Source organism: Podarcis bocagei, assembly GCF_964188305.1.
Source record: "Podarcis bocagei genome assembly, chromosome: 2".
Taxonomy (NCBI): Eukaryota; Metazoa; Chordata; class Lepidosauria; order Squamata; family Lacertidae; genus Podarcis; species Podarcis bocagei.
In genome coordinates, this window is record NC_138126.1 from 774,515 (window position 1) to 801,123 (window position 26,609).

General features: G+C 50.9%; 1 protein-coding gene and 1 pseudogene across 2 annotated transcripts in view; one reads left to right on the forward strand and one right to left on the reverse strand.

Annotated features, from left to right (window-relative positions):
- Positions 1-855: 855 nt before the first annotated feature.
- LOC308579714 overlaps positions 856-26,609 on the reverse strand; it is a 32,269-nt pseudogene continuing 6,515 nt past the window's right edge. The window contains exons 6-15 of the transcript XR_014013344.1: positions 25,848-25,856; positions 21,975-22,195; positions 20,065-20,240; positions 14,535-14,775; positions 12,129-12,387; positions 9,715-9,984; positions 6,201-6,482; positions 5,971-6,081; positions 4,836-4,859; positions 856-3,795 (exon numbers count right to left, since the gene is read on the reverse strand). The product of XR_014013344.1 is annotated as an uncharacterized misc_RNA (transcript). The remainder of the gene's footprint in view (positions 3,796-4,835; positions 4,860-5,970; positions 6,082-6,200; positions 6,483-9,714; positions 9,985-12,128; positions 12,388-14,534; positions 14,776-20,064; positions 20,241-21,974; positions 22,196-25,847; positions 25,857-26,609) is intronic.
- The window catches only part of LOC308581090 (mamu class II histocompatibility antigen, DR alpha chain-like), a 44,113-nt gene continuing 30,649 nt past the window's right edge, over positions 13,146-26,609 (forward strand). Inside the window, exons 1-5 of the mRNA XM_081183560.1 lie at positions 13,146-13,354; positions 14,525-14,782; positions 15,114-15,398; positions 15,723-15,864; positions 15,998-16,144. Of these exons, the coding sequence (XP_081039686.1) occupies positions 13,252-13,354; positions 14,525-14,782; positions 15,114-15,398; positions 15,723-15,864; positions 15,998-16,001 (792 nt within the window). The 5' untranslated portion in view covers positions 13,146-13,251 and the 3' untranslated portion in view covers positions 16,002-16,144. The remainder of the gene's footprint in view (positions 13,355-14,524; positions 14,783-15,113; positions 15,399-15,722; positions 15,865-15,997; positions 16,145-26,609) is intronic.

Sequence of the window (26,609 nt, forward strand, 5' to 3'; positions counted from 1 at the left end):
GGATCTCTAGTCACCGAGACCCACACCTGCCTGCACAATTCTACATCAAAACTGCCTTCTGATGGCCATTTCAGGACCTGGTTTGGCCAGTTTAGTTCACAGTGCATCCTCAAGGTCTCTGGGGTCAATTTGACACCATAGTCCCCAGAGAAGGCTTTCTTGAAATTTTCAATCATGCATCCTAATGGTGTGTTTGCTGTTGAACAGCCCCCTCCCATTATTATGTCCCTTGTGAAGTGCCTTCAAAAAATCTCAAATATATGCTTCCCTCTGTTCCCGACCAAGTGTGGTCTCCAACTTGGAACTGCGGTATGTAAGAGGTCCACATTCAATGCCCCGGCGCCCTGGTACCATCAATTCCTTTGGGGTCTTCAATCACTCACATTCATTCACTCTTCACTTCACCACACCACACAGCTAATTCCCACACCCTTTCCTAAGCTCACTCAGGTTCCTCCACAAGGACTATTCCCTTTCCTTGGAAGTACTGGTGGCAGAGGCTGATCAAACCTCTCTTCCCCCACATGGAGAGTTCCCTATAACCTTAAAAACCCCTTCTTCCAACTTAGCCTGCTGGCGTGCCTCAGTTCTAGTTACTTTTTATTTCTCCGTACGGCCCGTTGCCGCAGCAGGCAAGGCGCAGTGCAGTGGAGCACGGTCTCCCTCCTTGGAGAAAGTGTCCAATGGCACTTGGGGGAAAGCCAGCGGTCCAGCGACATTCCACCCCACCCAGTGGGCAAGGGCCTGGGGTCCCTGAGGCCCCTCTTGCCTGCTATCCGAGTCACGGCACCAGAATGTTGCATGGTAACCTGGGAACCTCGTTCTGGGTGAACTCAAAGATCACAGACGCAGCAGTTGGAGAAATAGAAAGTAAGTTTATTGCTGACAGCAATAGGCCCAGTGGAGTCTCCTCTCAAAGACTGGACCCTGATCAACAGTTCCATGGGTTTATCTACCTTTTTTCCAGCTAGCTTTAGGCATTACATATTCATGTACTGGAGCAAAATTAAGCCAATAAGCTTAGACATAGCCCTTCCTTATGTTCTTATAAAGATCAGTTCTTTCTTTATGCAATAGCTCATTACATTAGACATTTCCTCATATACTGTGTTATCAGCAAGCAAGCAAAAATCCCTTTTTGGCAGGCAAGTAACCCCTGCCTTGTTATCAGACATCCTATGTGGAAAGCACCCAACTTGGATATCCTGTTTCACAGGACATCTGTTGACTATTACCATCTTGTGACTATGATGGATGTTTTCCCTGCAAACTGCAAATTCAGCTAAATGCATATATGTTTTTGCTAGCACAGCAATAATAAGGCACAATGAAAGACATAGTTTTTGGCTTCTTATAATTAGGCACTATAATCTAAGGCACAATTTTACACTTATATACTTTCTTTAGGCAGCCTTGCCACAGTGCAACTCAGGGGAGATCATCCCAAGGCTGTGAAATCATGATTTTGACAAAATAGATGGGTCTTTACAGAGCAACTAACAAATCACCCACTATGAGGAGATAAAGGCATCAGGGCAGGGGAAGGAGGGGGCTGTCACTTGAAATTGGACTCATACTGCCTGTTGAGGAGCAAGCTGGAGAAAGAATGGGGGGGGGGGATATGCTTTTATATTGTTATAGTTCCTGGCTGCTAATTATGAGCCCTGAGCCTCACAAAGGAAGGCGATAAGCCACGAAGGAAGTGGGGCCAGATGCAAATGGGTGGACCCCCACCCTGAGCTTTGAGTTAGGGGGCAGAGGCAACAGAGTTTTGAGCTTTTGGGATTTCAGTTTGCTGTGGCGGAAAAGGGTTCAGTCTGTAAGTGGCAAGCTAGAGGGAGAGGATCAGAGCCATGGCTGGGGCCTTGCCAGAATCCAAGGCAGCTGTGGTCAGGGGAGAAGGAATAACCTATTGGGGTGTGATTGCTGTGAGCCCCTCCATTGTAGGCTCAGGCTGTAGAGATGTGTAAGGAAACCATGTGTCCTAAAGACACCACAGTCTCCGCTGGGCCTCATTTCCAAAGGAAGCACAAACTCTGGGTAGGTGCCTGGACCCCTGCAAACTTGCCCCACTCGGAGATTGGGGTGGAGTGTATCAATACAGTTGGCTAATTCCTATTTGGATGAGGAGGAAGAGGATGGGTCTCATTGGCCTCAAGGGGGCAGGGAGACTTGGACTCTTGTCCAGAAGGAAGGTCCTTTTTGAAACTGAGGTTGAGGGTATGTTTTATCATATATGGTGGACTTGTAAAAGGGTAAAAGAGTACTGGGAAATAATTTATAATGAATTGAAAAAAATGTTTAAAAGTGCTTTTCAAAAAACCCGAAACCAGAGCCCTTTTCGTTGGGGATAATTCAGACGGAAATTCCCAGGTGTCAAAAAAGGTTATTTATGTCTGCCACTATTGCAGCCCGTGTTTTGTTAGCCCAAAAATGGAAAATGAGTGAGGTCCCAACCAAAGATGAATGGCAACTTAAGCTGACAGAATATGCTCAGCTTTCAGATTTAACATATAGAATAAGAGAACAAGAAGAACATACGTTTAGAGAATGTCAGGGAACTGCCATCAGAACAGGGGCAGGAAACAGAGGGGCAGTTGTGTTACAGGGAGCCTCCAAAAATCTTACAAAGCAGTTCCTCTTCCGGTGATGAGGAAAACCCCACCTCCAGTGGGGAAGAGGGGAAAGGACCAGAAGATGCTGGTGAGAGCCTCAGCACCGCTCCTGGCAAAGCTGGCCAGGAGGGAAGCATGCCCCTTCCGTCGCCCACCCTGCGCAGAAGTCTAAAGCGCCAAGAGGGAAGGAAAAGGCTGGGCGTAACGAGGCTTTTATGTTGGGGGAGGTCCAGGAAACAAGTACTCCCGGATTCTGCTAGCGACTGAGGCAGACTTGAACTTTGGGGTTCTGCACTGTAAATAGTTTTTGCACCTAATAAAACCTGTAAAAGACAGGTCGGAGTCCTGCCTGGTTACTCGTGAGCAAACACCTTTGCTATCTGACGGAGAAGGTTGGAAAATGTTATTGAATGTATGGGGGGAAATTGTGTACACTTGCAGGGATTTATGGTATGGAAAATGAACCATGGAAAGAGAAGGGAAATCATTTATATTTTAAGATTGTTTACAGGAATATTCTAAAATGCAGAAAAGAAAATTTACCGTCTTTTTCGCTCTATAAGATGCACCAGACCACAAGGCGCACCTAGTTTTTGGAGGAGGAAAACAAGAAAAAAAATATTCTGAATCTCGGAAGCCAGAACAGCAAGAGGGATCACTGTGCAGTGAAAGCAGCAATCCCTCTTGCTGTTCTGGCTTCTGGGATAGCTGCGCAGCCTGTATTCGCTCCATAAGACGCACACACATTTCCCCTTACTTTTGAGGAGGGAAAATGTGAGTCTTATAGAGCAAAAAATACGGCAATTGAAAAATATACCCCCAAAAAAGTGAGTCAAATTTTATGAGGCTCTCCATCAGGGCTTTAAGAACTAACATTCAGTCCTGACAATCTGACTGGATCCATCGTTGCTTTAAGGCTCAGCTCAGGCTTCTCTGGGGAGATTCAGAGCACAGAGTCTCCAACATAGATGTGCAAATAAAGCTACGTCAGGCTAGGATAACTGCCAATCTGCCAAATGAAAGAGCAATGGAAACCTCAAGCGACACCCAGAAAACGAAGTAATAAAAAGCAACCAGCGAAAAGCTCCCATCCTCCGAGCATGGACAGAGGGGAACTTGCAGGAAGGAATTCTCCACATCCTGGTATCCCGAGGGAGCAGCAAAGTTTAATCAATGAGACCTGCAGGCAGAAAGAAAAGAGAGACAAGCCCATCACTGTGGGGAGCGAAGGGGGGGGGATGAATCCCTGGCAGGATTTGGGGGACACTCAAATAGAGTGACCAGCAGGCCTTCTGAACTGCAGTTCCCATTGTGCCCTCTAACCATTGGCCATGCTGGCTGGGGGTGGTGGGAGTTGGAGTTCGCAGGGCCTGGAGGTTATGGGTCTGGCAGGGGAGGCTCCGAGGAGGGAGTCTTGGCTGGCTTAGGCAGAGGGAAAGAGGAGGTTCAGAAGAGGGGTGGGGAATCCCAGGACTCTGGCCCAGGAGGTGGCCCCCAGGACTCTCTCTCTTTGGCCCCTAAGACTCCTCCTGACCCTGCTTTGCACCCTCCTCAAGAGTTTCCACCTCCCTGGGATGCTCCTTGAACTCTGAGGATAATGAAGAAGAAGAGTTTGGATTTGATATTCTGCTTTATCACTACACGAAGGAGTCTCAAAGCGGCTAACAATCTCCTTTCCCTTCCTCCCCCACAACAAACACTCTGTGAGGTGAGTGGGGCTGAGAGACTTCAGAGAAGTGTGATGGCCCAAGGTCACCCAGCAGCTGCATGGGGAGGAGCGGAGACGCGAACCCGGTTCCCCAGATTACGAGTCCACCGCTCTGAACCACTACACCACTGAAGAACGGAGAGGGGTAGAAAGTAGTCTATTCTGGAAAGGGGATATTTGCATGCGTTGCGCCACCCACTTTGGGGTTAAAAGGGTTCCCCACCCTTGGGCTACGTGTCTTGGAAAGTGGGCAGGGGAACAAAGCCCTGGTCTCCTCACTTGGCCCCTGAAAGTGAGATTTGCCTGACAACCTCCCAGGTGGGGAATTCCCCTGCAGACGCACTTCCAGGAGATGAAATTAGAGTGTGTGTATATGGGGGCGGGAATTAAAACCAGAACCATCCCTCATCCCTGGCTGTATGAAAAGCAAGGAAGGGGGCCACCCTAAGCAGCCGGGAGAAGGGGTGGGGGAAGGAGGAGGTGGAGGGAGGAGGAGGAGGGATGAACGTTACCTGCAGGCTGGGGAACAGCTCTCCCTGGGAGGGAAAAAAGAGAACAGCAATACTTGGTCAGTATCAAATATCAACTGGAATTGATCCCCTGAGAACCCCCGAGCTCCCAAGATCAAGATAATGCAATCAAGGCACAACTAAGACCTGTTTCCCCACTCCCTCTGCAGAACAGAATATGAGGGGTTAAAGATAATTATTCGTTAAATGGAAATGAATATTTCTTTCCCAACACAGAAAGGATGTTTTGCAATCGACTCTTCTCCCCATCCCCCAATGCCCCCCACAAACCGCTCCTCATTCCTTAGGCTGCATTTCTTAGCCTTGCCCAGTTATTAATTAATGCATGCAAAGTAATTCATGCAAATGAGGAAGAGGTCCAAGTGAGGCAATGGGATCCTGGCTGTGGGTGTCTCAAAGGCCCTTTGCTCTGTGTGGCGAGAGAGCCTTGCTCTTACTGCTTTGAGCAGAGTTTTGATCAGGAGGAGAAGAAGAAGAATTGGATTTGATTCCTGCTTTATCACTACCTGAAGGAGTCTCAAAGCGGCTGACAATCTCCTTTCCCTTCCTCCCCCACAACAAACACTCTGTGAGGTGAGTGGGGCTGAGAGACTTCAGAGAAGTGTGACTGGCCCAAGGTCACCCAGCAGCTGCAGGTGGAGGAGCGGGGAAGTGAACCCGGTTACCCAGATTACGAGTCCACCGCTCTTAACCTCTATACCACACTGGCACTTCAGGGAAGACAGGAGGACCTTAGAAGAACAGCCCTGAAAGTACAAAGGCTTCTAAATCCAGAAGAAGAGCTGTGTTTCTCCACGGTGTAAAAAAGATAGAAAGAGTCTCGGATAAGAGACAGTCAGAGATCCTGCAGGTGATTCTGGCCCGAGATCAGTTTGGACTAAATTCTGAGACACCAAGAGGGAACTCCGAGGAGGTTTAGGTCTTAATCTACAGGTTTAAACCTCAGACCATCTCCATAAGAGCTGAGGCTCCATTTGAGGCACCAAGAGGGACCTCCTAGGAGTGGAGAAGGAACAGAACCCTCTCCAGATCCTCTGCCTAAGAAGAGGAGGGGAGCCTGGAGCCCAGTCCAGCCCCACACCCAACCCTCCCTCTCCCCCTGGCACCCCACCCTCACCTTTCTTCTTCTTCAGGTACAGGGCGAGTCCCGTGGCCCCAAAGACCAGCCCCAGCACAGTCCCCACAATCCCCGTCCACATCTTGCTCCTGGCAGAGTCCGACTGCGGCTCTGAAGGAAGAAAAAGCCCAGAGTGAGGAAAGGAAGGCCTGGGATCAGCCCCCTGAGGGGGGAGCAACCCATCTAGCCCCCCAGGAATGCCCCCCACTCCCAGTAGGAAGGCGTCCTACCCCATTTCACAGTGACGGGGCCTTCGAAGCTGGCGTGCTCCACCTGGCAGGTGTAGACGTCTCCACGTTCTGGCTTTGTCTCCAGCATCACCTCAATATGGAAGGTCCAGTCCCCGTTCCGGATGAGGTCCGTGGTCCACACTTTGGGCTCCTCCTTCCCGTTCCTGAACCACTTGATCTCGATCCCCGCAGGGAAGAAGCGGTTCACGGTGCAAATCAGCAGAGTGTTGTGTGGTGAAGATTCAACGTTGTCTGTGGGGGTGATCTTCACCTTGGGCTGGACTGTGGGGGGGAGGCAAGGGAGATGTGGGAGGAAGGTCAGAGATTTAGGCAGGGAGGGACCTGCAGGCTTCAAGGGAGGGAGGAGAGGCCAGAGTTAAGGGGGGAGGGGGCCAGCCAGGGTGAAGCCTCTAGAGGGGCGCAACTGAGGCTCCCAGCTTGCAGGGGGGGCCTTTCTCTGTCTGCAGCCCCCCTGTGGCTCTAGAGTCTAAAAGCATCTGCTGAGCACCAGAGTGATGCTAATCTGCAAGAGGAAGCCGGAAAACCTAGAAAAGTATCTCCCATTCCCTTTCCGCCTGTCTGTTTTTGGAACTGAGTGTGAAAGAGAAATCCTGGAGAAGGTTGCTCTCCAAGCAAAGTTGAAATGGGAAAATATTCTTTTTCTTTCTTTCTTCTTTTGCTTCCCTTAAAGCCTCAGAGATGAATTAGAAGTGGTGAAGAGATCAGAACACCCCCTCCTGCCCTTTTGGGAACAGAAGCACTTGCTTGTGTGTTCATTTTGTGCGTTTGTGTGTGTGTTTGGATCTCTAGAAGACAACATACATGTTTACACCACGTGAACACGTAGAGAGGGCACTGCTGCCTACACTCAGCTACAAAAACTGAATCCTCTTTATACTGAAAATAAAATACCTGCAATGAATGAAATGTGATTCTGGCATACGAAGCTCTTTGTATTTTTCCCTTCCTGCAATTTGGAAGGAAAATGTAGCCAATTCTTTAATTGCAATGGTTCAGCAGCCAGCAATTTTTGAATGAAACCTGTGGAATATTTATTCTTTTATTTTATTCTTTAGAGCCTTAAACTGCCTTTACTACTCAGAAGTCCCATTGAATTCAATGGAGCTTACTCTGAGATAACTGTGTAAAGATTCTGCAGTCTTATACTGCAATCTTAAGCATTTTTACTCAGAGGTATACCACTGAGTTCAGTAGGACTTACTCTCTGTTATGTGCCTGATCATTATCATAGTTTCCATTATTAATTTATTATTATTATTATTATTATTATTATTATTATTATTATTATTATTATTATTTACAGTCATAATATTTCTTAGAATTCCTCAAAAGATCTGCTCTCTGAAGAGATCTTAGAAGAGACCACAAGGGCCATCGAGTCCAACCCCCATTCTTAAGGTTGAATGAAAGCCAGATACACACACAGACAATTTTACTATTTGGAGAGACTATCTCTTCTCCAGCATCTTTTTATGCCCTTTATGAACATGTGTCAAGTTTTGTGCGTGTATGCAAATACACAAGGGGGGTGTGTGTGACAAAACTGGATCTTTGCCCGGGTGACAGGAAGCCTAGTTTGGGCTCCCCTGGGACAGTCAGTCGATCCTACATTCCCAGCCCCCAACTTCCCACTCCCACCAGTGGGATCTCTGACCCCCCCCCATCTACCCAAAGTCATCCCAGTTTCCCCCCCAGTGGTCAGGCTGGGCATTCCACAAACTGGGAACTCCTCCTCCCTGGGGGTCCTGGGATGCCCCCCCCCTTCCTAGGACACTTTCCATCCTTCTGTCTCATTTCCCAGTCCTGGGAATATCAGGAATTTGTCCTTCCTATTTTCCTGGCAAACAGGATGATCTTCAGAATTCACTGCACAGTATCCTTTTGATTTAGGGATGATCCCTGGAGAACGGGGGGGGGGGGGCAGGGATGGAGGGGAGTCTGGTAGGTGGGTGGGAAGGAAATGGACCATGTTTATAATAATTATTATTTAATCCTGAACGTATGTGATTTTGAGATTGTGGGGTTAATTTCTAACCCCCCCCCCATTAAACATCCTGATTTCCCAGAAAACTGGACATATGGCAGCCCAACCTGAATCCATGTCAGGTGTGCAGGAAACGACATGCTAAGGTGTCATAATTAATAACTAACGCCGAAATAACATCATATTGTACTTTAAAAATGTTCAGGGTTTCTGCTTGAAATGTGCTTTCTCTGCTCCCCTGAAAGGCTGCCTATTCCCCCCTTGCAGCCCCCCACTCTAATGGAGTCCAGCATTGGACTGTGTCCTGGGTTCAAATCCCCCCTGGGCCTTGAGTCTCCTGGGTGTCCCTGGCCAGGCCCCCCCCTCGGCCTGGCCTCCCTCACAGGGTCGTTGTGGGGGTGGAGAGAGGAGAGGGAGAACCAGAGACAGCACAGGCAGGAAAGGAAGTTTAGGGAAGTTTTTAATGTTCTATTGTACTTTTAATTCTGTTGGGAGCCACACAGAATGGCTGGGGAAACCCAGCTAGATGGATGGGGTAAAAATAATAATAAACAACAACAACAACAAATCATTACTTCTATTATTGTTGTTGTTATTGTTTGTTGTTGTTATTTATTAATTATTATTGTTGTTGTTGTAAATACTGCAATTTTATGTTGCAAGCTGCCCAGAGACCTACAGGTATAGGGTGAGATGCGAATTTAATTAATAATAAATAAATAAATAAAAACAAACTAAGAGAGACACCCTCCACATTGCAGTACACGAAATGTATGTGGCATTTTATGTATGCGACAACAGCGGCAAGAATGCTTATCACAAAGTATTGGAAGACACAAGATCTACCCACCCTGGAAGAATGGCAGACAAAGGTGATAGACTATATGGGACTGGCAGAATTCGTGACCAGGGGAAAGAGACAGCGGAAGAAGATTGGAGGAAATTTAAAATCTATCTTAAGAAATATTGTAAAATTAATGACTGCTAAAATGTTGTGGTTATAGAAAATAGGGGATTGTAGAAGCAAATGATTATGTAAAAGAAAAGAATGAGGGAAAAGTAGATAAAATTAAGGGGGAGGATTTTCTGAAAAAAATTGGGATGCAGAAAGGGGAGGTATGGGGAAGTCGGTGAAGTAAGTTTTAAGAAAAAAAGGATTTGAAATTATGCATGTTTGTTTTTTTGTGTGTGTAGTTTTTTTGTGTTGTTGTGTTTTTTGTGTGTGTATTTTATAATTTGTGAAAATCCAATAAATATTTATTAAAAAAAAAACAAAAACGGGTTATGATGCTTCGAGGGACATAAACTCCAGCATCTGCCTCTGGAGTGGGGCGTCAGGAAAGCCGCTCTTCCTCTCTGAAAAGCGGGAGGGGAGGGGGCCGGGGGGCGGCAGCAGCGACAGGGGATTCGAGGGGAGAAAGTCCCGGGTCCACCCCACCCCACCCCCATTTTGGGTTCTTCCTTGGGCCCCGTTTCCCATGACGCCCCCCCCCCCGATTCTGGACTCACCGCGCCGGGCCTGGGAGAGGGGCTCGGCGAGCTCGTAGTTGTGCCGGCAGAAGCGATCCACGTTGGCCATCTGGCGCCGCAGGACGTCCTTGTCCTGGTTAAATCTCTTGACGTCGGACTCCCCCAGTTCAGCCACAGCCACGTACTTCCCTCGGTCGCTGTCGAAGTAGAAGAGCTCCTGCCGGTCGAAGAACTGCCTATATAGGAGGCGGATCCGCTGCGTCCCATTGAAGAAGTGGCACTCGCCCTTCTGCTGGAACAGGAAATGCTCTGCGGGGGGGGGGGGGGGGAGAAAATTGGGGGGAAATAGAGACTTCCGGTTGCCGGTTCCCTTAAGGCAGTGTTTTTCAACCTTTTTTGGGCAAAGGCACACTTGTTTCATGAAAAAAATCATGAGGCACACCACCACTGTGTGCGGAGAGGGAGATGTCAGAGCCCCGCTGCTCTCTATGGGGAATCGGATGAGAGCGGACCGCCTGTCCGCTCTCATCCAATCCCATCCAATCTGATCCCCACCCAGGACGGATGGAAAATAGGGCGGACACAGATTTTTTAAATCTTTCGAATTTTTTAATTTTTCCCACGGCACACCAGGCAACATCTCGCGGCACACTAGTGTGCCGCGGAACAGTGGTTGAAAAACACTGCCTTAAGGGCGCAGCTCCCACGACAGCGAAGAGTTGCAGCTGCCGGGCAGGAGACGGTCCGTCTCTCTCCCATTCTCTCTCTCCTGTCACGTGATCCCATGGCAAGGGGGGGGGATGCTGAGCAGTGAGACCCCCCCCTCGCCTCCTCCCAAAGGAAAGGGAGAAATCAGAAAGAAGGCCGTTGTGGAGAGGGAGCCACAACCTCCAAGACCCTGGACCCCACGGGCGTAGCCAGGATTTATTGGAGACGGGGACAGAAGCAAGCTATCTGCTTTATTTAGTTAATTTATTTAAGGGGGGGCGGCTGCTCCCTGCCCCCCCATGGCTACGCCCATGCTTATCTCCAGTTTCTTTAAAACAAAACCGTAAACCTCCCTTCCCCTTTTATTGCCCTCCGGCTGGAAGAAGAAATGTTGGGGTGGGAGAAAGACCAGGAAAGGGGCGAGATGCCGAGGAGGGGGGGGAGACGCGGAAGGGGGCTTCACTGCAAAACCCCCCCCACGAGATTCCCTCTACCGGGTAGACCCGGTTTCACTTTCGCTTTCCCTGCCAGAGCGCAGGAAGCGACGCCAGTCTACGCAGGAGCCCATTTCACCACCCAGAGAACCCCAAGGCGGGCGGGGGGTACTGGGAGAGGGGACCTTCCGCGAAGGGGGGAGTTCAGGGTCCCCGGAGCAAGGACCCATTTGCCCCACTTTCGTAGCCAAGGGGAACAGGGAGGGGCAGCTGCCCCCCATCAATAAAAATACATAGCAAACTGAGGTTCTGCCCCTCCCTAACAGAAATCCAGACTACGCACTTGCCTGGGTTTCTTACTATTGAGAAAGAGCAGATGAAAGGTATATTTATGCCTTATGTGTAGTCCTTTATAGAGTTAATAATTGGTTATGGACTAATAATGATGAGGATCATTTTAAGAAGCAGGTGAGGAAGACCTCAGGGCCAGATTCAACTGCCCCCCCCCCGCAAAAAAGTCCCCTAGGGCTGCCTGCCATCAGCTGTCCTGCAGGAAGACTATTTAATGTGCGAATATTGTGGTTCTATTAAAATTGAATTGAATGTTATTTGTAAACTGCTGGAGTAGGATTTTAATCCTGAAAGCTGGGATATTATTAAATGCTTTCTCCTTCCCAGTCCCAGAAGCCTGAGCTGCTCTTTTTCAGTGGGGGGAGTGTTTCCCCTTCCCTCCTCTCCCTTTGCCCCCCCCCTGTCCTGGAAGAAGCAAAGATCCCCCGTGGGGAAGCAAGGATTCTTCAACATCAACTTCGCTGAACTGAACCATGTTCTTCGGATGCCTGATTATCATCTTCCAAAGGAACTACTCTAGTCCTAACTTAAAAGCGGAAAGTGTAATGCTGGTGGTCAGCCAAAAAGGTTAAAATATTCTCTCAAGGCACATCTAACAAAATGTAGTATAAACACTGACAACTGGGAAACACTGGACTGCAAGCGCTCCAGTTGGAGAGCAGCCTTGACCAAAGGTGTCATGGGCTTTGAAGACACTCGAACTCAGGACAAAGGGAGAAACGTGCTAAGAGGAAGGGACGCTTGGCAAACCCTCAAGGGATCAACTCCTGCCAGGAAAGCTCTGTCCCCACTGTGGAAGGACGTGGGGATCCAGAACTGGCCTCCACAGTCACTTACGGACTCCCTGCTAAGATCATGGAAGACCATCCAGGAGTGATCTTCAAAGGAGCCCCACCGATGGGGGTCCCGCTAAGCGGAGTTTCCTCTTCCTTCTCCCCCCATGGCAGACTCTTGGCTCACCTGGAGGCGCCTCCACGCCCAGCCCCTCCGAAGCGGAGACCACCAGCGCCCCCATCCCCAGCAGGAGCCCCCCAAAGGCCAAAGGCGCAGCGCCGGAGCCCCCCATCCTCCTCTCTTCTTCGCCCCCAAATGGGACTTTCTCCGCTCAGCCCCGGGAGAAACTCCTGCCCAAGCCCCGCCCACTCCACCTCCCCGCCCCGCGAGCGTCCAATCCGCCTCCGAGCCCAGGCAGCGTCATCGGTCGCCAGGCAGGGAACTCCTGGAAAGAGCATTCTCAAGGGCTCTCTCTGCTCTCGCTCGATCTGCAAGTTCCTCTTTGCCTTCGCAGCTGCTGCTGATCTCTCCATCGGTGTCGCGCCGCGTGTGAATCAAGATCTTCCCCAGAAAACCTTGGGGGGGGGGATATAAAGCTTAACAGGAATCTGTCAGTTCCATCCCAAACTTTCCTCTGGCCGCAAAAGGGGAAATTTCAGACTCAGGCTTCAAAACAGCGAGATGCGCTTTTCTTCTGCTGCGTTTTAAGCCGCTAAACTTCGTTCCTTCATGTATCCGGAAAGAGGAAGGAAGTTTCAAGGGGGGAATAACTGTCTGCTGAGGGAGGGGGCTCCCCCTCTTGGCCCCCCAGCCTGCATCCCCAGGAGACCTGGCAGCCCCCCAGTAAGGAGACCCCTCCCCCCAATAAAAGCCCCCTCCAGCCCCCAGCTCCCCTTTGCAAGAAACACCCCTGGCGCTGGTGTCTGAGGAGCCCCATGAAGAAACACACGGGGGGGAGAGACAGAGAGGAGCCCCCGCAGCCCCTTCCCTGGAGGAGACCCCTCTCCTCTTGGCGAGATCCAGCCCCCCCACCCCCAAAAATATCAGCTGCCCTTTTCCTGCTGCTGTTTTCGCTCCGTCTCCGGCTGAGGCTCCTGCCTGGGGAGGGTCTACCTGGAGACAGGCTGGTCATCGCCAGGGCGCTTTCTCATTGGCCGAGCTGGCAGGGACTTTCCTGCTCCGCCAAAGCCGCCCCCTGGCCGCCCCCGCCCCACAGCCCCTTGGAGGGCGAGCATCCAGGAGGAAGGGGCAAGGGAGACTTGGGCTGGAATCGCCCCTCGCCCGCCTCGGCCCAGGAAGAGCGGCAGAGATGGAGCCCAGAGGAGGAAGAGGAGGAGGAGGAGGAAGAGCCCTTTGCTGCCTCTGGGCGACCCTCCTCCTCGCCCCGCCAAGGGGGGCCGGAGCCCTGAAAGGTCGGGGGGCGCAGAGGGAGGGGGAGATGCCTGGGGAGGGGTCCCAGGAGGGGGATTAGGGGGGAATGGGGGAGAAAGATTGCGCCCCTTGGCGTTGCTTGTGGGCAAAGGAGGGGGGTCTCTTGGGCTAAGGGAGGAGAAGCCCCCTCCCCCCGACAGGTGCAGAAGCTGCACCCGGGAAGACGGAGGGATGGGGGGAGGAAGGGAATTGGACGCCTCCCCCCTCAGGAAAGAGTGCTGGGAGGTGCGTGGAATGGGAGGATGACGGGCAAGGAGGATTTGCTCCCTCAAATAAGGTGGTCTAAAAAAAGAGAGAGGGGAAAACGGGGTGAAAACAGCAATTCCCCCTACACACACCAACTTAGAAGATCGGAGTCTGTACCCTTGCCTTTCCTGTTACAAGGAGGGAAAGGGAAATAAAACAAGAATTATTATTCCTCTCTGTGGGCTCGGCTGCCACAGAGACCTGCCTGGTCCAGAATCCCCAGTGGTCGCCCCCAAAAGGCATCAGCCCCCCCATAGCCCCCCGAAGACAGAGTGGTCTCTCTCCTGGCACAAAAGGGGCCAGAACCTGCTCTCTTCGGCTGCCCCCCATATCGCCACTTGCCTGGCAGGGAACCCAGCCGGACGCCAAGGGACTTCACTCCCCAGAAGACGCGGTTTAGTTTGAGTGAGTGAGTGAACTCCAGAAGGAAGTCGCTTCAGGAAAGGAAAGAGGCGCATGGCCAATGGCTCCGTCTGTGTGTCCAACAGTTTTATCTCTTTTAGAAATAAGCCCAAAGCTTTAATTCGTGGCATGAGGCAACTCAAGAGGTGACTGTGGATGATCCACAGTTGAAAGAGGAAATGCATTTGTTACTGGTTTCACTTTGGGGCAAGGAGCAAAGTGGAGATCTAGGCACATGGAGACACGGATTGTTCTCTTGAATGATTATTCCAACTTTCTACCAGAGTCACCCACATTCAAGTGCACCCAGGACCACCTTTTGGGGGCTTGGAAATGAGGGAATTAAAAACTGACATATGTGTGTGTTTGGGAGCAGATGAAGCCCCCCTTCGTCTACTTAGAGAGCCTTTTTGGTGGTGGCCCCATTCCTAGCAAGGGGGCAGGTTCTCCCTCCTCCTGCTGCGGGGTCCTAAAGCCTCCCTCTCTCTCTCCCACCCCTGCAGTGGAGGACACCCTAGTGGAGCTGGACTTCTTCCAGGAGAGCTTCCCTTCGGAGAAGAAGTCCGGGGAGTTCCTGCTGGAGTTTGACCACGAGGAGATCCTGCACGTGGACTGGGAGAAGAAGCAGAATGTCTGGAGGCTGCCGGACTTCCAGCGCTTCACCAGCTTCGAGGTGCAGGGCGCCCTGGCCAACATCGCCGTCATGAAGAACAACATGGAGGTGCTCATGAAGCGAAGCAACCGCACCCGTGCCCTGAACGGTAGGACACGCGAGGGGGGCAGGGGAGAGAGCTGGGGGGCAGGCAGGGGGTGGTCTCTTGGCTTCTGACCCGGAAGACCCTTCAGGACCCCTTTCTGCCTCCCCAGAGGGAACTCTGCTCCAGGGAGCCAGTCCTTGGCTGACTGAGACAGGCTAAAAGGGAAGGGAAGCCTGGGGGAGGGGCAGCACTGCACTCTGTACAAGCTCAGAGGCATTGCCAAACCTTAACACCCGGTGCAAAAATACCCACAGCACCTAATTGCTATGCTTTCCATTTCTAGACTGCTTCAAATGGGTTTTAATCCCCTTTCTTTCTCCATCTCCTTCCTCAGTTGCTCCTTCGGCCAAGGTGTACCCAGAAAATGCCGTGGAACTGGGGGACCCCAACGTCCTCATCTGCTTTGTGGACAGGTTCTCCCCCCCAGTGCTGAACGTCACCTGGCTGAAGAACAACGAGGTGGTCTCCGAGGGCGTGGAGGAGACAGACTTCTACCCCAGCGTGGACAACACTTTCCGCAAGTTCTCCTACCTCCCCTTCGTCCCTGAGCAGGGAGACATCTACGTCTGCCAGGTGGAGCACTGGGGCATCCCAGGGGGAAAGATGGAGAAGATCTGGGGTAAGCACCGGGCAGGATTGGGGCTTTTCTCTGGGACTTGAACTCAGAAACCCAGATTCATGGCGTATAAGAAACACGTTCTGATGATCAGAGTAAAATTACGCAAGTGAAGTACACTTGCAATTTTGCGTAATTTATTCTCCTGCTTCTACCCATAGGAGACAATAAGTTGCTCAACTGCCTTTTGGGGGTTCCTTGAGTTAGTTCCTATCATGTATATGGGGTGGGGGTGGTGTGTCAGGACTCCTGGGTTCTTTCTTCTGCTGAACACACACAGAGAAACAGAGTCCCCCCTTAGCCCTGTCCTCTCTCTCTCCATCCCAGTTTCCAAGGCGCCCTCTCCCATCCCGGAGACGATGGAGAACGTGCTGTGTGCCCTGGGCTTGGCCTTTGGCATCCTGGGCATCATCGCTGGCACCATCCTTTTCTTCAAGGCCATGAGGATGAACGATCGCAGGGGCTTCATGTGAGTCGAACCCGGTTCCATTCATGGGGGCCAAAATACACAGCAAAGGGGTGTGGGGTGGGCCTCGTCCTGCCCAGAAGATGCTCAGCCTCCATACTCCCAGCTCACCAGCTCCCTTCTCCTTCCTTTTCAGATAATGGGGGATTCCTTTCCTGACAGCCTCTTCCTTCAACCCTATCAGCTCAGCTCCTTTGCCAAGAGTCTCTTCTGCTATGAATCAGCTGGAAGGAGTTGCTTCCTCCGTGTGCAGCTTGTCCTTAGAAGCTTTTCGGACAATATGGTTGACTTTTAATAAAAATTATGATAGCCAAAGATGCTTAGCCAGACTTACATTACTTTTCTCCCTTTTCTGTTTCCATCTTAGCAAAGAAATTTCTCTCAGACTGTTTAAGTAAATAAGAAAAGTATATGGTTTACCCACATTATAAGCCTTGCCATGGTGCAACATTTACAGCTCCCTCTATGCAGGTTCTGAAACTCCCTGGTGCCTTTGCTTCTGGCTGTCTAGTAATTGTGCATTTCATAGAATCATAGAATTGTAGAGTTGGAAGGGACCCTAAGGGTCATCTAGTCCAGCCCCCTGCATTGCAGGAATCTCAGCTAAATCATCTCTGACAGAGGGGCTTGTGGTTTGGCTGCAGATCCTCCCCCAAACTCCATGGTTGAGTCAGGATAGTTTTTGTGGGGTTTTCCTGCTTTGCCTCCCCTTGCATCTGCGTGGCTCAAGGAGACCCCCTGCCAACAGAGTGTCAGGCATACTAATTCATATCTCCACCCCACTTACCCAAAACCATTCACCTTACTCAGTTCCATGCATTGCACTGCAGGAATACAACCCTCAGGTGTTTCCTTAATCCCAAAGAGGATTCATCCAGCTTCCTGGGGAAGTTTAGCTGTGGAGGAAAATATCCCTTCTTCTTCTGCAAAACTTTCCCAATGGCTTCAGTGCAGCCCAATTGCTGTTTTTCATACATGCTCCCATATTTCCAAAAGCAATGAATAAATCTTACAGTTTGTTGATTTGTTTCTAGTGCTGTTTTCTCTGCCTATAAGCTCTGGATATATTTATTATTTCAAAATGAAAAGGTGAACCATTGAGGAAGAAGAGGAAGAAGAAGAGTTTGGATTTGATATCCCGCCTTTCACTCCCCTTCAGGAGTCTCAAAGCGGCTCACAATCTCCTTTCCCTTCCTCCCCGCAACAAACCCTCTGGGAGGTGAGTGGGGCTGAGAGACTTCAGAGAAGTGTGACTGGCCCAAGGTCACCCAGCAGCTGCAGGTGGAGGAGCGGAGACGCGAACCCGGTTCCCCAGATTATGAGACTACCGCTCTTAACCACTACACCACACTGGAAATGGGTAGCATTGCAACCAGAGTGGCTACACTGACTCCTCCTGTCTCTAGGCCCAGATTCTGGGGGGTGATAAGAGATCAGGAGAGCCAGCGCTGGTGCCTCCCTGCCTCTGCCCTGGTCTGCCTGCCTGTCCCCTGCTGGGAACAGGATGCTGGGGCAGGACTCTTCTGGTCTTCAAGGCCTGCTGTGGGTTGTGTGATGCCCCAAACCATTATCCCACAGGACCCGTGGATTCCCCCTCTGGGGGAACAGAGGAGAGGAACAGAACAACTCACCCCCTGTCCTGAAATGCCTCACCAGATCAAAGCACCTGCTCTTCCTGAGACTGGACCCCCCTCCAAATTCAGGGTGGATGAATGAAGGTCTTCTTCCAGGGGCAACAACACACTAGAGAGGGGTGTGTTTCAGGACATGCAAGGTCAGGATGTGACCCAGTCAGCCTGGCCAGACCTCCATCATGAGTTGACTGTGTTGCCTGGAACAACACAGTTGTTGAATTCTTTCTCTCCCCCCCCCCCACCTTGCAAGAGTCTCCAGAAGGTAAATGACACCACTGAGTGGGGTTTGGGAGAGGCGTCCTTTCTGGTGCCAAGCCTTGAGCAGGAACATCCCAGAGGCCGACAGACAAGGCCCAGCTTGCTGTGCAATCTCATACTTTCTTCTGGATCTCAGATGGTGGCATTGGGGGGGGGGAGCCAATTAATGCAGCAAGACAGAAGGCAGAGTTTGGCAGAGGGGCAGGGCAGGAGTGCCGCCAGGGCAAGACTTGGGGGCAGAAGGCCAGAGTCCCAGTCGGCAGAAGGAGCAGGAGGCCCCTCAAGGCTGCAGGGCTGACACTGAGCCAGTGTGGTGTAGTGGTTAAGAGCGGTAGTCTTGTAATCTGGGGAACTGGGTTCGCGTCTCCGCTCCTCCACATGCAGCTGCTGGGTGACCTTGGGCCAGTCACACTTCTCTGAAGTCTCTCAGCCCCACTCACCTCACAGAGTGTTTGTTATGGGGGAGGAAGGGAAAGGAGAATGTTAGCCGCTTTGAGACTCCTGAAGGGGAGTGAAAGGCGGGATATCAAATCCAAACTCTTCTTCTTCTTCTTCTTCTCCACATCTGGACCAGCAAGTGTTGCACTCGAAGAGGTTTGGCAAGAGCAACGCGTTTCCTGCCCAGCAACTGATGACCAGGCAGTGTTGGGACCTGTGATTGGCTCCCATCAAGCCTCCCCTCCAGGAAAGTCCCCAGAAGGACAACACTATACACCCCTCCACGCCCCCCCAGCAGCAATATCAACTCTGCTTTACCCCTCCCCCAACCCTGTTTTGTGCTTCTGGGCAGAAGTGGAGATTGTGACATTTGGGTTCCCTCGAAACAGGAACTTTTTAAACAAGTCATTCGTCGGAGCAGCTTTGGGTTTAAGACTCGCCTCAAAGAATTACCGGGGGGGGGGGGGAGTTAAGAGGCTGTCCTCTCCCCACTGTCAATAATCATCCCATGTAAAATGTGAAATTCAACACTCTTTTTCTGGGCTTAAATGCAAAACTGCAAATGGCAGACTCTTCATGTTCCAACAACAAGGTTTGCAAGCTGTGAGCTTGTGGCAGCCTCTGCATTTTGCGTTTTGCTTCAAAGAGGAAGGAGGCAATTTTTCCCCAGCACTCAGCCCCCCCCCCCATAGTGGGAATTCTCTGCATCTTGTTTTTCTGAAGGGAAAAAATGCTTCAAAAAAGGACCAGTCAAATAGGTTGTAAGAATGGGCACAGCCGTGGGAGGAGGGTTGGACAGCTGCCCCCAATTGATAAAATCAATTGAAATACAAAGCAAACTGAAGTTCTGCCTCCTAACAAAAGGCCTGCCCCCCCCCAAAAAAAAACCACAATCATGGCTATGCCCACGGTGGCAGGTTATCTGTACATGAGCTTCCAATCCAATATCTGGATTTGCACATTGGCCCAGTTCCTGGTGGTGGCACAAAAGAGCAGCAACACCTGAGGGCAAAGGCTCAGTTTAAGAGTGGAGGAGTCACTTCCACAGAGAAGGACCTTGGCTGGAGAGAGAGAGAGAGAGAAAGAGAGAGAGAGAGAGAGAGGAGGAAACTCTGGGTCAAAATCTCTTCGGAATACAAGATGCTCAGGGATGGGCTGCCAGGGGACAAACTGGGTGTGAGAAATGTGGGTTTTGTGGACCCCCAGAGAGAGTGAGGCTGTAAACTTCAGATCTATATTCCACAACGGCTCCCATGGGAGAAAGGGAGAAAGGACTGCTCCTCTGTAGCTGCAGCTTCATGTTTTTGCTGCCCTCTCCCCAATGTGAAGGAGAATAACCTCCCGGCAAGCAGGAAACGGGGGCAACGGCTTGGCCTGCAGCCTTCCTCCCTGCTGTGCTAGATTTCTCCTTGCAGGCAGTGCCAGTGTAATTTGGGTGTCCATGCAGCTCCTGCCTGAGGCTGGGAAGGAGGCCTCTTGGAAGAAGAAACAGACCAAGAGGAGGGGGGCAAGGGGGTCCCTGGACAGGAGGGGCAGGATCCAGGCAGCCTGCTCCCTGGTGACAGAAGCAGGACTTCTGGGCCCATAGCACGTGCCTCCCTCCCCCACCTCTCCCTCCTTCTGCCCCCTTGTTTCTGGCAGCAGAGGAGACGCTGCAGAAAGGCGCTGGGGGGAGTTTCGCTTCCCCCCACATGGAGGCCTGGAGCTCAGCTCAGCATTCAGGGAAATGAAAGAGGGAAGCTGGCCACAATCCAGGAGACGGAGGTCAACCGGGAGCGCAGCAAAACCTCCTCACAGAGAAGTAGCTTCCAGGCCCCCCCCCAAAGCACAGCCCCCCCCTTTAGCCCAGCAGCAATGGCTTAGGAGGAATTGCCATTTCAGGGAAGGACCCCCTTGGGAATGGCTGAGCTGAATGGAGTGGGGCTGGGCAAGCCCCATAGCATCCTCTACTAGAGGAATAGGGGCTCCTTGGCTCAAGGTGGGGGGAGATTTCCTTGGAGAGGAGCCCCCTCCCTCGTGCGTCAGGAGAGCAAAGTGGGTCATCTCTTCCTAAGGCAGGAGGGAGGAGGAAGAGGGGAGAAGGGGCAGAGACCCCTCCAAGTCCTCAAGGCTATGGGGCACAACCCACAGGAGAGGGTGGGACTGTGTTTCAGGTCAGCCAAGGCCAGGATGTGGCCCAGTCAGGCTGGCCAGACCTCCTTCATGAGTCGGCTGTGGGGCAGAGACAGGTCTCTTCAACCTCTCCAGACCCCAGACGCCCATTCAACCCAAATATGCAGTTCTCCATCTTTATATCTGCAAGGTGCCAGGGCTCCTGTTTCAGCCCACATGGGATCAGGCTGCGACCCACCAGTGGAAGACCAGGGGCACAGAACATGTCCCCCCAGGGAAGGAGACACTGCTTTCGGGGGTCTGGATCTGCTCTTTCCCCTCCTCTCCCCATTCTGTCCCTTGCAGAAATGCCTCCTTCCGAAAATGAATGCCAGTCGAAAGAGTCGTCCAGCTCTTCCTCCCCCTGGCAAGAGGCTCCAGGAGGGACATGGCCCCCCAGAGAGGGGTTTGGGAGAGGCGTCCCTTCTGGGGCCAAGGCTTGTGCAGGGACATCGCAGGGACGGACAGACAAGGCCCAGCCTGCGGTGCAATATTATACCTTGCAGTCGTCACGGTTTCTTTAGAAGGGGGAATGGGATCTTTTTTGCAGATCCTCTTTCAGCAAAAGAGCAAACATTCTCCTGGATCTCAAGGCAGAAGCAAAGGAGAACCTTCAGCCAAGTATCGTGTGGGGAGGGGGGCCAGGGGAGCTGCCAGGGCAAGGCTGTGGGGCAGGAGGCCAGGGCCCCCCTCAGCAGAAAGAGCCGCAGGTCCTGTGAATGTGAAAGGGCCCTTTTGCCTTGAAATGGGACAATTTGAAGAAGGAGAGTCTGCCAAATTTCCTCCCTGGTATCTGGGACGAGGCCTCCTCCTGGAAGGACCAAGCAGGGGGCTGTGAAGCCTTTTCCCTCCTCAGAGACTCATGGTAGAGTTGGAGGGACCTCAGGGGTCATCTAGTCCAACCCCCTACATTCCCTCTCTTCTGCAGACCAACCCTGCCTGCGCTTGGTGATGCCTGAGTCTTTTTCCCTCTGAGGAAATCCCTTCTCGTCTGCAGATTTTGTAGCGTTTCCTCCCTGTCTTAGGGTGAGCTTGATGGCCCTGCCTCCTCCCCTGCCATCACATTGTGAACCACCCTGAAATCTACAGTTGAAGTATAGAAATTTTAAAAATAAATGAATACATGTAAATATGGGCCCCTGGGAGTGTTTTCCTCTCCTTTCTCTCCTTTGGAACTCCCTGCCTAATGAAACCAAGAGGCGCCTTCTTCATTGTTCTCTTTTTGGCACCTGAGGAAAACATTCTTGCTCAGACAAGTCGACCCAGATGTCGAGAAAGTTGAGGTGGTTTTGATGTGTTTTTGAGTTTGTGTGTTTGTGCTTTAAAGCACGGTTGTGATTTCCCCCTTGGTTTATCTTTTTGTAAAGCACTTTGAGCTGCTGCTTTTTCCCCACAATGAACTGATGTATAAATTTTATGAAGTGAAATAAATAAACCCCCCCCCGAGTGTTTCCCCCTCACCAGCCTCCTGGGATTCTTGGCAGGCTGAGGGGGTTTATCACCCGCCCTCCCCACTAGCAAAAAGGGGTTTGAAAATGGTGTTTGGTCTGCTGCTCTGCTGGCTGACGCTGCCTCCCAGTCTCATCAAGGGGGGCAAAGGGGTTAATGGAGGTGGATAAAGTCAGGACCCACCATGGGGGGCACGGGGTCTCCTTCCTCCTTGCTTCCCAGCCCCCAAGTGCCGGGGTTTGGGGCCAAGGAGTGGGGCTGGGGGGTTTGTGGAGGTGCCATCACTTCAGGGGGGTCGTGAGGTGTGGCAGGTGGGGGTTTCATCTGGACAGCCATCGTGTTTCCCTCCGAGTCCTGAGGGGACACTAGAAATTCCTTCAGACCTTGGTCAGCCTTTAGATTTCCTGTCAGTTTTCCCCAGAAACAATAAATGGGGCAGAGGAGTCTCTTAGGGAATCCTGGAGAGTTTCTGTGGAGAAAAAGGTGGCCATTTTTTTCTCCTCAGAACAGGCTGGGAAATTTGCAAGGAACCTGGTCAGAGACAAGGGAGCCTCCCTCCGCCTGAGGTGTTTCCCGCTCTTTTCTCCTGAGGGAGCCCAAACATGAGGAGAAAATGGCTTCCCTGTGGAGACTGGCGTCCTTCCCTCCCCAGGGCCTGAAGGGTCAAGGAAGGGATGTCAAGGGGGGGAGCAGACTCCATGTTCCCTCCTCCAAGGGGCCCAATGTCAGATAAATGGAGGAACAGAAAATTCCCTCAGGAGTTTGAGTCACAGGAGGGTTTTTCTTCCCCCTGAAAAGTTCACATTTGTGGAAACACTGGAGAAGGCATTTGGCTCTCCTGAATAGCTAGTTTGAAATCAAATTCATAATGAATCACCTCAGGAGACCATGCGGTGTGTGGAGGGTTTTCCCAGGGAAAAATGGCTCCCAAATCAGTTCCCACAGACTGGATTGAAACAGACTTTTATTGCTTTTATTGGGATGTTTGTGTGGTAAACCACCTTGGGGTGCTGAATGGTTACATTAAAAGGCCTTAAAGAAGTCAATAACCCAAAGGTGGGGAATGTTGGAGGTATGACTGAAGGTCACCTTCTTTCAGGTGTGGAAGTTGTGTGGAAATGGGGGCAGATCAACCCTTTTTCTTACACCCAGGATTGTCAAGTGTGGCGATTCTTGAATATTGAAATTTAAATGAATAAAATAGTTCAAGGACCACAGAGTGAAGCTGAAGAAAAACTTCATTGATGTAACTCAGAGGAAATACTCTCAAGGCTGTGAAATCTGCCTTGAAGTGGGTCAGGTGGGGATCCCAGTGAGAGGGCTGGATCCTTAAGATCACAAAAGAGCAGGATATTTACAGAGAAATTAACAAACTACTCCCCCTGAGGAGATAAAGTCAGCAGGGTGAGGGTGGGGAGCAGGGACTCTCTCCAAAAACGGGACTCATCCTCCGTGTCACAGGGCTGTGGGGAGAAATATATCTGGCCATTCACCATTTTATGGAATCGTAGAGAAGGGACCCCAAGGTCATCTAGCCCAACCTCCTGCAATGAGGAATCTCAGGCATCCAGGACAGATGGCCCCCCAACCTCTGTATGGAAACCTCCAATGGAGGAGATTCCACCACCTTCCAAGGGAGTCCTTTCCACTCCCAGACAGCTCTTACATTTGGATCAGGAGGAAGAGGATGGGTCTAAATTCCAACAAGGGGAAGAGAGAACTTGTTTATTCCCAAAGACTCACTGTTGAGTGTAAGGAAAAGTTTATGGCGAGCTTTTTGGCTCAGCCAGATGTCCTGAGGGGAGGAGGTTCATTTTGTGGATTGGTGTTACTCTTGAGTAATTTGCATTTCAGAGTTGCTTCTCTGGACAGGGGCTGAAGCAATAAAAATACTGACTCTCCGAAAAGAGAGAGATGCAAACTGTATCTCAGTGGCAGAACAGCTGCTCTGAGTGCAGAAGGCTCAATCCCTTGCGTCTCCAGGAAGGGCTAGAAAGACTTTCCACCTGAAACCTCAAGGGAGCCACTGCCAGTCCGTGTGGGCATATTGGAGCAGATCTAGTGCAGACACGGCTGAGCTGGATGGAGTCAGTCCAAGGCAGCTTCCGGTGACCCTTTCCCCCCAGGTGAAGGGAAGCTCATCCAGGGAGAGTTGGGGGGAGGAGGTGTGTGTGGGGAACCTTCTCCAGCCCAAGGGCCGCGTTCTCTTCTGGAGAACCTTCTGGGGGCCACATGCCCATGGTGGGCAGGAGCAGAGCATGAAAGGCAAGTGTGAAGTTTTCACAGGAGACCAGTCTCTTCACAAGCTCACCCTCCCCTCTCCATCCTCCGTCAAGGCAAGCAAGAAACATGACTGGAGTAGAAGGACAAATCCCAGCCTGGCAAAGACCCTGAAGGAAGGGGCAATGCAAGGCTGGGGAGAGTCCCATGGGCCACATGGAGAGGTTTGGGAGGCCACATGGGACCCCTCCCCAACCCAGCTCTGAGTCTCCCCATCAGGGCTTGAAGGACCAGTCCTGGCAGTCTGACCAGATTCATGGTTGTTTTCAGGGACAGCTCAGGCTCCTCCAGGGAGATTCAAGGCACAAATTCTCTAGCAGAGAGGTGCAAAGAAGGAATCAGGTTGCCACAACTCGCAATCCACAAGCGGAAAGGGAAACAGAAAAAGAAACTTTCCCCTGTGTCACCAGTGGAGGCTAAAGCAGTGAAGAAACTCAATATGGAGGTCGGATGGCCGAAGTATTGGGAAATTTTAGAACAGGATGGAGACAAGGTTAAACTACAAAGTCAGGAGAAATTGAAGCACAAAGTAGAAAATTGGTTTCAATATCGCCAAATAATGGAAATTTTTAAACAGGATAGGAAAATCGGTTTCCAAGTGGAGAAATCAAAACTAGAGACCGAATTGTTAGAATCCAATACTAAGAATTTATCTAGAATGTATAACTTGCTGTTGAAATGGAACACACAGGATGAAACAGTTAAATCTGCTATGATTAAGTGGGCGCAGGATGTTGGACACAACATTATGTCAGATGACTGGGAATGGTTATGGAACACCGGTATCAAATTTACGGCATGTAATGCCTTAAAGGAAAACATTATGAAAATGGTATACAGGTGGTACATGACCCCAGTCAAGCTGGCAAAAATCTATCATTTGCCCGATAATAAATGTTGGAAATGTAAAGAGACTGAAGGTACTTTTTACCACCTTTGGTGGACATGCCCGAAGATAAAGGCCTTCTGGGAAATGATCTATAATGAAATGAAAAAGGTACTTAAATGTACATTCTCCAAAAAACCAGAGGCCTTTCTCTTGGGCATTGTCGGCCAATTGGTGACAAAGAAAGATAGAAATTTCTTTATGTATGCCACAACAGCAGCAAGAATACTCATCGCAAAGTATTGGAAGACACAAGATTTACCTACTCTGGAAGAATGGCAGATGAAAGTGATGGACTATATGACACTGGCTGAGATGACAGGCAGAATCCGTGACCAACGTAAAGAGATGGTGGAAGAAGAATGGAAAAAATTTAAGAGCTATCTTAAGGACTACTACAAACTCAACGAATGTTAAAATGTTGTGGTTGCTAGAAGTAACAGGGTACAGGGATACAAGGTTAGATGATAAAGGAGGACTAAGATGACAGAGATTAGAAAGTAACAACTGGGAGTTGCTAGTTCAAATATGGACACTGGGATGCAGAGAGGGGGGGTATGGGGAAGTCCAAGAAAAGAGGTTTATGAAAATATCTTTGAAAGTATTTTGTATGTTTGTTTTGTTTTTGTGTTTGTTTGTTCTTTTTAAAAAATGCTGTAAAACCAATAAAAATTTATTAAAAAAAAAAAAAAAAGAAAAAGAAACTTTCCCCAAATGACAAGCAAGCAACAGAGGTGGGGGAGGGGGGGGACACTGTCATTCTTGGTCTGTGACTCCTTCCATCCACCTTCCAAGGAGGTTTCCACCTCTGAGCATGGACAGAGGGCAACTGGCAGGAAGAACAGAGCTTCTCCACATATCAGGATCCTGATGGAGCAGCGAAGTCTAACTGATGAGTCCTGCAGGCAGAGGAGAGAGAGACAAGCCCATCACTGTGGGGTGAGGAATGGGGAGAAAGGGGTCAAGAATCCCTGGCAAGATTCGGGGGAAACTCCATAGAGCGGCCATCAGATATTGTGAACTACAATTCCCATCGCCTCCAGTTATGGGCCTGGCCGGGGGGGCTCTGAGGAGGGAAGGAGGCAGAGGGAGGGAGACTTGGCTGGCTTTGGCAGTGGAGAAGAGGAGCTTCAGAAGAGAGCAAGGAGATCTCTCCAGATCAGAAATGGGGAACCACGGACCCTGGAGCAAACTTGGCCCCCAGGCCTCTCTTTCTGGCCCACATGGCTCTATCCAGACACTCCTCCTGTCCCTGCTTTGAACCCTCCAGGAGTGATTCCACCTCCCTGGGATAATCCTTGAACTCTGAGGATACCCCTTGCTTGGCCCGTGCTTGCCTGGACCAAGAACAGAGAGGGGCAGGAACTAGTCCACTCAGCAATACGGAAATTGGCACGTTTTTCTCCACCCCCACCTGCCCAGCAGTGGCATGTGGCCCCGGACGGAGGGGATGCAGCCCTTTGGGCGAAAGAGGACCCCCCCCCTGAATAGATGCCCTGCAAAGGGCCATACACCAGCCGTGGTCTCCTCACTTGGCCTTGAACTTTGCTTGACTGTCTCCCAGGTGGGACATTCCCCTGGAGACCCCCTTCCAGGACACAATATTGGAGTGTGTGCATCAGGGGATGGATTTATCCATAGGAAGCCCCTCC